The 9751-nt window shown below is 43.3% G+C and overlaps 1 protein-coding gene across 1 annotated transcript in view; it reads left to right on the forward strand.

Annotated features, from left to right (window-relative positions):
* Window positions 1–8091, forward strand: part of GRIN3A (glutamate receptor, ionotropic, N-methyl-D-aspartate 3A) — a 273430-nt gene extending 265339 nt beyond the window's left edge. The window contains exons 7-9 of the mRNA XM_006864707.1: window positions 1945–2109; window positions 4007–4083; window positions 7732–8091. Coding sequence (XP_006864769.1) covers window positions 1945–2109; window positions 4007–4083; window positions 7732–8071 — 582 coding nt within the window. The 3' untranslated portion in view covers window positions 8072–8091. The remainder of the gene's footprint in view (window positions 1–1944; window positions 2110–4006; window positions 4084–7731) is intronic.
* Window positions 8092–9751: the final 1660 nt, after the last annotated feature.

A 9751-nucleotide genomic window follows, 5' to 3' on the forward strand; every position in this document is an offset into this window, starting at 1 on the left:
TAACCTCAAGGTTGACAGTTCAAACCCACCAGCCTCTCCTCAGAAACCCTATACAGGGCCACTGAGTCTGAACCAACTCAAAGGCACTTAAGAACAACACACCACTGCTGGAAGTCACATCTTGTCTCCTTTGCTGATGTTTTCCTCCACCTAAAGTGTTGGCTGCTGTTCCAACCTCCCAATTCTACCTACCTCTCACACCTCAGACCTTACCTCCCGAGCCAGCTTCTTCACAAAATTCAGGAGAGCATGACTCAATTATTTCATATGGTAAATAGGTTCACTTCCTTCCTAGATCCAACTGCTTAAAGACAGGGATGTATTTCCCTGCTATCTCCACTCTGAAGCATCCCTCAGTACATTAAACATCTTCCTTCCGCAGGATGGGTGTCAGTGGTTGAATAATACAATATCTATTTCATAGAGAAGATGGGAGGAGTTCTTCAGATAACATATGTGAATCACTTAGCAAAATGTCTGCCGTCTGTAGTTATTGTAACTATTGCTGTTGCTGCAATTACTGTTGTTTTATTGTACAGCGGATGTAGTCTAGGCTTTGGAGCTAAACAGACATGGATTTACAGACCAACTTTGTCACTTAAAAGTTGTCAGAACTGGTCGGGATAGAGGCTGGTGGAACCCACAAGAGTAGCCCTTAGTCCCCCTTCAGGTCAGTGGATCAATTTTCAGCCAAACAATAGAAAGGCCCATAAGGGGAACAAGTACACTAAGGAGGAAGGCACCTCTTACATTAATCAATCATTTGAGATCAAAAGGGCAGCATTTGTCCAAGGATAAGTTTCAGAAAGGTTGGGAAAGAAAGGGAAATGGAAACAGAAAGCAGGAAGTGAGTTACGTGATGTTACATTGTGGAGATTGCAAATAATGACATGAAACAAAATGTGTATGAATTGTTGAATGGAAAACCGATTTGCTCTGTAAACCTTCACCCAATTTACCACAAAAAGTTTAAACAAACACACCAACAAAACTTTTGTTTCTTTAACTATAATCAGTACTCAGTTGCTATAAATCAATCCCAACGCATGTGTAACCATTGAGTGTCAGTGTAGAACTGTGCTCCATGAGGTTTTCAATGACTGATTTCTTTTCAGAAGTTCATCACCAGGCCTTTCTTCCAAGGTGCTTCTGCTTGGATTCCACCCTCCAGCCTTTCAGTTACCAGTCAACTACATTAACCATGTGTGCCACCATGGGGTTTATAGTATCTACCTCAATACAAAATACCTGGCAAAAAGTAAGCAATACATAAATATTATTAGGACCCATCTTGTGCTCTTCCATGAGTACCTAACTTTGCAACCAGGCTCAATTTACTTAACTTCTCTGGTTCCAGTTTCCTTATCTATAAGATAGGAAGGTGGACTAGATGAGCTCCATGTTTCCAACTAGCTCTAAACTCCAAAATTGAACTCATCATCTTTTTCTCCTAACCCTATTGATTCTATATCCACAATGGAAGAGCTTTCCATTGATGACTGTTCAGGGTTTTAATATATATATATAAACATATCTCTTTCACTTTCTCACGGGAGAGAATATAGGCTCAGGACCTTCCCACAACTCCAGGGACCATGGGATGACTATGTTCATTGTTGTTAATTGACATTGAGTCGGTTAGACACATAGCAACCCTGATGAGAAGCCGTGAGTTTGAACCACCGACCTTGAAGTTAGCAGTCCAGCGCTTATCCTGCAGCGCCACACCAAGCCCCAGGAAGTGTACTTTGCAGCAGTCCCCAGGCCAGCACAGCTGAATACCTTCCCCAGGGTAGAGTAGTGAAGTCTGCAGAGCACAGAAAGCGGGAACTGATCTTCTCCAGCTCTCCTTGGGCCCTGAAACAAAGACTCTGAGTCGAAGAGTGAACAAGCACAGAGCTAGGTGAACATCACACTCATGATCTTTCTTTCCTGTTTTGCCAGACTTTGCAAATGGGCATCAAACACTTCTCTGGACTCTTCGTGCTGCTGTGCATTGGATTTGGTTTGTCCATCTTGACAACCATTGGTGAGCACATAGTGTACAGGCTGCTGCTACCACGAATCAAGAATAAGTCCAAGCTGAAATACTGGCTCCACACTAGTCAGGTGAGTGTCACAGGGTCTTGTTTAGTGTCTTATACATCAGAATTCCCAGGAATGGGAGGATCTTAGGCTAACAAATGACTAGTTACCAAAAGAACAAGGGTGCTGCAGACCTATTGTAGATAGTAGAGTTTCTATCTCCCATTCTTTCACTCTCTCCTTTAATCAAGCTACCCCATTGTCTCTCCCTTCTGTATAAACCTCCAGTGTATTGTTACCGCATAATAGTAACAATAGAAATTCTTTTTAATTTGTTGGTTTCATTTAATAGTGACAGTTTGAAGAGATGGTGTGACTCTTTTCTTGCCAAAATTGAAACCCTTTAAGTGAGTTTGAAAAGAGCCCAGGTGACGCTGTGGTTTAGCCCTTAGCTACTAACTGAAAGGTTGACAGTTTGAAGCCACCAGCTACTCCTTAGGAGAAAGATCTGGCAGTCTACTTTTGTAAAAGATTACAACCTTGAAAACCCTGTGAGACTGTTCTATTCTGTCCTATGGGTCACTTTGAGCTGGAATCAACTCAACAGCAGTGATTTAAAGGAGCTTGAAGGCTTCAACGTCCCTGTTCCCTTTAGTGTGAGCACCCCTTTCCCTGTTCTCTCTAATCCAGAGATTTGAAATCACTGATGCCAAGCCAAGACTCATCAGGTTATAGCTCTTTTGTATAAAGCAGACACTGCTTTACAGGAAGAACTGAATCTGTCTAGCCGACCAAACATTCAAGTGCCTTTATTTGCACTGTTTTCCCTGAAGGAAATTGGCAAGGAAGGCAGTGAGGCATCAGTTCTACCAATTTTGCCCCATCTGTCTGTTCTCATGCTGAACTCCCACTCCCACAAATCAAACCCACAACCATCAAGTTGATTCTAACTCATGGTGACCTCGTGTGCTATAGAATAGAACTGCCCCAGAGTGTTTTCTTGGCTACAATCTTTATGGAAGCAGTTTGCCAGGTCTTTGTTCTGCAGCACCACTAAACCAACTACCAGGGAGTCGGTTCTAACTCACAGTGACCCTGTGTAAGATTTCCAAGATTATAAGTCTTTATGGGAGGAGAGAGACTCATCTTTCTCCTGTTGAGTGAGCGGCCAGTAAGTTTGAACTGCCAACCTTGCAGTTAACAGCCCAACGCCTAACCCACAGTATCACAAGACCAATGCTGCTAGATGGTTTCAAATCGCTAAACTTTGGGTTAAGAGTCAAGTGCCAACCATGTGTGCCACCTGGGGACCTTTCTGTTAACACAGTGCTTTCTTGGCTTGGTTTTGTAGCTAGGTTTGAACATTGATTTGGTTACAGTGAAACCTTCTACTTCCTACTTTGAGCCCAAGAAGTATTTTGTCTCCTCAAACTCTCCAGTTCTCTTCCCCTCTGTTAATATGATTAGCTGAACTCTAAGGATCTAACCTTGTTTTGACTGCTAAGAAGTTCATACTATAAAAAACCTTTTGCTACACGTTACTTATGATTGTTGTTGTTGTTCTTGTTAAGTGCTGTCGAGTCAGTTCCAACCCCTAGCGACCCTGTGTAGGGTTTCCGAGGAGCGGCTGGTGAGCTTGAACCACAGACCTTCTGCTTCAAACCGACTTTGCAGTTCAGCGCATTAACTCGCAGTGTCGCACCAGGCCTCCACGTTACTTATGACAGCTCTTCTTTGTATCACAGACTGTCTTACAAGCTCAAGGCTTTTCGAGGCTATCAAATAACCTATCATTAGTGTTCCTGGTCTTTTAAGATTTTATACCAAATATTCATCTGTTTTGGGGGCATCCTGGAAATTTGTATAAAAAGGCCAAGATTTGTAGTGACCAGATACACTGTTAAGTCTCAGGCCATAGTTTGTCCCCTGCGTCCAGTGTTGTTCTAATGATCTCTACCTGTGAATCTGTTTTCTCCATCAGCGATTACATAGAGCGTTGAATACATCCTTTGTAGAGGAAAAGCAGCAATGTTTCAAGACTAAACGTGTGGAAACAAGGTAAGAAGAGATCAATGCCAAGTGTCTTAATATTTGCTAAAATAAACAGAGCTATAGCTGAGATTCCATGCTCAAAGGGGAACTTGTGTGTAAATGATTCTACTCTAGCCAGGATTGTTGTTGTTAAGTGCCGTTGAGTCACTTCTGACTCTAGCAACTCTGTTTAAGGTTTCCCAAGGAGTGGCTGATGAATTTGAACCACTGACCTTGCAGTTCAAACCGACCTTGCAGCCCAGTGCATTATCCCACTGCGCTAAACAATATCATTATAAATACATGCAGCTTCAGAAAGAAACATATCAGATAAGCTAAACAAATGTATGTACATGGTGGGCAGTGTAGACAACATGTTGTGTGTACATGGTTTCTAATGCAGCATCACTGGACTCAAACCCTACCTCACATAGTTATAATACGTGTGACGAGTTAGTCATTTAACCTCTCTGTGCCCGTAGTGAAGGAACCCTGGTGGCACAGCATTTAAGAACTTAACTGCTAACCAAAAAGTCAGCAGTTGGAAGCCACCAGCCACTCCAAGAGAAAGACGTGATAGACTGCCTCTAGAAAGATTTACAGTCTTGGGAACACTTTGGGGCAGTTCTACTCTGTCCTTTAGGGTCACTGTGAGTTGGAATCAAATCAATAGCAATGGGTTATGTCTCCGTTTCCTCATTTGTAAACCCTATTTCATATAGTGTAAAGCTTTGTAGCGTAGTGGTTACGAATCGGGCTGCGAACCTTAAGGTCAGCGGTTCGAAACTACCAGCCACACCGCGGGAGAAAGATGATGCTTTCTACTCCTGTAAGGATTTACACCCTCGGAAACCCTGTACAGGGTCGCTATGGGTCGGTCGGAACTGACTCGATGACACTTAACAACAACAACAACAAAGCTTTGAAAACAAAGCAAATCCTTAACAAATGTTAATCAGTATGATTATGAGGAATTCTCATTCTTCACAATGTTGTCTATAGTTTGTTATGATCCACACAGTAGAAAGCCTTTGTATAGTCAATAACACACAGGTATACATCTTTCTGGTATTTTCTGCTTTCAGCCAAGATCCATCTGATGTATTTGTTTATTGTTGTTGCTGTCAAATGCCATTGAGTCAATTCCGACTCATAGCGACCATGTATAGGGGGGTCCAAGGAGCAGCTGGTAGGTTTGAACCACCGATCTTGTAGTTAGCAGTCCAAAACTTTTCCTACAGCATCACACCAGGACTCCTTAGCATACTCAGCATGTGATTTCTAAGTTTTCATTTTTATCTTTCAGCCCACTGGGCTTTTTGTTTGTTTTAAAACTTTGTATTTTTGTATTAAGGGAAGGTTTACAGAGTAGATGATCAGTTTTACATTCCACAAATCATATACTTGGCTTCCTCTCAATGATGGCTCTCCCCTCCAGGTAACAGCAGTTATCCCACTTCCTCCCTGTGGTTCTTATTTCCTGTCCACCCTCCTTCCCCACCCTCCTGAAGTCTGTCCTTAGATAAAAGTTGTCCTTTTGATCTTGAATGATTGACCATTCCATGATGAGCACAGCTTACTAGGACTGTATGCCTCTTGAATCTGTCCACCATTTGGCTGAAGACTGGGCCACAGAGGGTGAGTTGTTTCAGGCCTGGAGGATGGCCAAGGGCAGGCAGGGTTCCTCCTGTCTATTTCTGACCAGTATGCCTCGTTTTTTTTTTTTTTTTCTATAATTTTGAGTTTGTGTCACAATTTCTCCCTCCCTATCAGGGCCCCTATAATGTGATCCCTTTCAGAGCAGTTGGTAGTGGTAGCTGGACTACATCATGTTCTTCTGGTCTCAGAGTGATGGAGACATTGGCCTAATCAATTCCAGGCACCTTCAGCTTTCATCACTCTTCTTTCCTCTGGACACAGAGAGACAAATCGCTGCACCTTAGATGACGGCTCATTGGCTTCTAAGATCTTCACTGCATTCTTGATACACAGCCTCCCTTTTCCTTTTCCTCTCACCATGTAAAGCATACCACAAAGATGATTGTTTTGAAACTCAGTTGAAAAATAAAACGAAGATGTACGACTGGAAGAAAATAATGGTTGCATCTTCCCCTTGATTGAGGTCTAAGTCCAGGAGAGCTATAAATGGGCCCATTATAAAACTTTTGCCCAGCCCTAAACATGAACACCTGAAAACTGAGTTTTAGTGCACCCTACTGATATGTATGAGAAACGAACTCTGAGAACTGTTAAAGAACTTTAGGGTGGCTTAGAGTTTGTGTATTTTAATGGCTTGGGGCATGCTTTTGCAGTGTAGGAAATCAATATTTATTTTCAAAACAATAGCAAGTTGCTCATGAATCTGAGTCAGCTGGGCAGTTGGCTTGATCTGGGACAGGCTTGATTGATATTATCGATGTAACTGAATGAAGACTTTAGTATTCCTCCCTCTTTCCTTTCTCGTCACTCTTCCTCCTGGCAAGAGTAAGAGTACAGGAACAAAAATACAAGAATTTAATACAGTGATTCTGTTTTCCCGGTGGGAGATTTCAAAGTGGTGATGTCCTCTGCCTTCTCCACTACCTTCTGCTCATCCTCCTTTAACAAGACGAGAAGCAATAACAGCTGCGTTGTTTCGGGCCTCTTATCTGTTCTTGTAGCAAGAAATTCTTGTTGCATCTAACTGTAAAAGTGTATTTCTGCAGCAAGACCTGCCTCCTCCTGTGCCTATCTAGCAATAACTCTTTGCTGTCTACAGCCGTCTCCCTGTGATGGTGGTAGACGGCAGCACACTAGCCTGAAAGGGAATTGCAAATCAGTTTCGATTTGACTTTCATTATCCCAGCAAGAACTTAAGGGCTTTCTTGGGATTTTTTTAAGCTTCAGACCTGACCTGTCATTTTCAACCCATGTAATGCCGTCTCGATAATAGGAAACTTACCTGAAACCTACTGCCTGAATGCTTACATTCTCCCCTAACACAAGTAGCAAACATCAGGGTGGTCCTGTGGGATTAAGCATGAGCCATATTATAAGATCTAACCACAGGCTCACGCATACAGTCCAACAGCTGAATAAACACATTTTCACTTTTACGAAAGCACCATCTTTATGGCAATAGAATGTCTCAAGGCAATGCTTCCTTCTGAGCCTCATTTGAACGAAGGGAATAAAAAGTTCATCACAAAAGAATGTGGCATAGTTGTTCCACCAGCCCTTCAAATAATACAGCCATTCCAGCTTCAAAGCAGCAGTAAGACTTGATAAGATCATGAACTTCAGCTGAAAAGAATTTTATTAGCTCCTGCTGGCCCTTTGTTTGGTAGGGTGGAAGGTCAGAGAGAGGAAGTCCCCCAGTGAGAAGGATTGGCTAGGTGGCAGCATTGATGGATTCAAGGGTGGCAACAATGGTGAGGCTGGCCCAGGATCGGGCTGTGTTTCGTTCTGCTGTGCATAAGGTCGCTATGAGTTGGTACCGACTCAATGGCACCTAACAACAACAATTGGCCCCTTGGCACTCTAGCTGGCAGTCTCTCCAGGACTTTGTTACTTCTTCATTTCTAAAGTGCAGACCAGCTTCACCTTTTTCATACAGGAAATGGCTAACAGATGGTGAACAGCACTTTGGGAAGTGCAGAACGGAAGGTAAATCTAAAATATCTCTTTGTTTCCTAGGTCCAATGTGGGATCCCGTCAGCTTGCCGTGTGGAATACTTCCAACCTGAGTCATGACAACCGGTGCAAGTACATCTTTAATGATGAGGGAGGCCAAAATCAGGTGGGCCTCCGGACCCACCAGGACATCCCTCTCCCTCCTAGAAGAAAAGAGATCCCTGCCTCCCTGACCACCAATGGGAAAGCAGATTCCTGCCAGGTAGCTCGGAACTCAGTGATGCAAGAACTTTCAGAGCTTGAGAAGCAGATCCAGGTGATCCGCCAGGAGCTGCAGCTGGCTGTGAGCAGGAAAACAGAGCTGGAAGAATATCAAAGGACAAACCGGACGTGTGAGTCCTAGGTGGTCACCAGCTCCCCTTTCTGCAGTTCTTGAGGTTCCTCTGAGCCCTGGAGACACTTTGTAATGCTCTTTTGTAATTACTGACAAAGGTGAGGTATGTTGAGGTCTAGGTCTTCTTAGAGGTCAAGTCAGCTGTCCCTATTCTAGAAAGCAGCCGTAACTCTTCCCAAGCACAAGGCCTCCAGGCGTTGAGTCTTTTTCATAGCAGAAATATCAAGTCACCAGTAAGGGACCTGAAGGAGCCCTGGCGGCACTGTAGTTTAAGTGTTCAGCTGCTACCCAGCAGCTACGTGGGTGGAAGACGTGACAGCCAGCTTCTGTAACGATTTGGAAACATCATAGGGCAGTTCTACACTGATTGATAGGGTCACTATGAGTCAGAATAGACTTGCAATGGCAGTGGGTGGTTTTGTTTTATGAAGGGACTGGACTAGGCAGTTCCAGCTCCTGATAACCTTTTCACCAGATGACATAGTAGTATTTCTGGAGTTTAGCCCTTTCTCTACACTATCAACAAGACACAGAATTGTCTTTCCTCCCTCTGTCTTACTAGGTTGTTGGCTTTTATCTTAAGATATAACAGGATTAACCCAGGTTGTGGTTCTTGTAAAAAAAAAACTCTCCAATCTAGATTTGTCCCTAGATTCTGAATGGGGGTGTAGAGCAAGAGCTAGAGAAACTTAGGATAGAGGGGTGGTTACTTATCAAATTAACGGAACTCATTAGTATCATCGCAGCCTGAGCCATGATATTGGTAAGATACTGGTGTCCCTGATTCCATCCCAGTTTAATAGGATTATGTTTACATGCCAGTATGAAAGGGGACTGGGACATGATGAGTGGGAACAGAGGACAGACAGAAGAGGCATTGAAATGTATATCATACTTTGAGAACAAAAGCTAGGCACCAGAGAGGCAATTTGGTTAAGGATTCAACAGGACTGTTCCTTGTAAACTAACTCAGCATGTTCACTATAGTGTGTGCCTTTTACAAAGGAAAATAAAAGAGAGAGAAACAAAGTAAGGATATGGTTTTAGCATGAAACTGAAATATCAGTGTTATTGCTTATGACAGGACATATGAGCCAACACTGTGGGTTAAGTGAAAATGTTCTGCAAACCATAGACCAGACCTTGTTCAGATCAGCAATCACCTGTCTCTTAGCCTCAGGCGCCCCAGAAGTGAACCTCAAGTCTGAACATCACAGGCTTTAACATCCAGGAACCTGTCCTGTGCTTTTCTTATCTGTATTGACAATTTCCAGACCAACCTCCCATCTTACACCCACCCATCTCCAGGACGCTATGAATAGGTTTTGGTCCCTCTGGTTATCTTCCAGGCCCCATCAAAGCCCCTGAAAGACTGAAATAAGTAACCCAGCTTACCCCCTGCTTAAGCAGCCCTTTTCCCACTGCAGAAAGGAAATGAACTATGAGAACTCTAGAACTGCAGTTCCCAAATGTTAGTGAAGGCAGGAATCCCCCAGGGAACTCATTAAAATGCTGATTGCCAGGCCCCTTCCCAGAGATTATTGGGGGGCAGAGAGAGGGAGTAGTGGAAGCAGGTTCAGAAATCTCCTCATAACATCCTTTAGATGACTGATATACATGGTCCAAAAATTACTCAGTAAGAAATTCTGTTCCGGAAGTTTGACTGTACTAGGCATAGGGAGAATTAGG

This window comes from Chrysochloris asiatica, unplaced genomic scaffold (assembly GCF_000296735.1).
Source record: "Chrysochloris asiatica unplaced genomic scaffold, ChrAsi1.0 scaffold00069, whole genome shotgun sequence".
NCBI classification, from domain to species: domain Eukaryota; kingdom Metazoa; phylum Chordata; class Mammalia; order Afrosoricida; family Chrysochloridae; genus Chrysochloris; species Chrysochloris asiatica.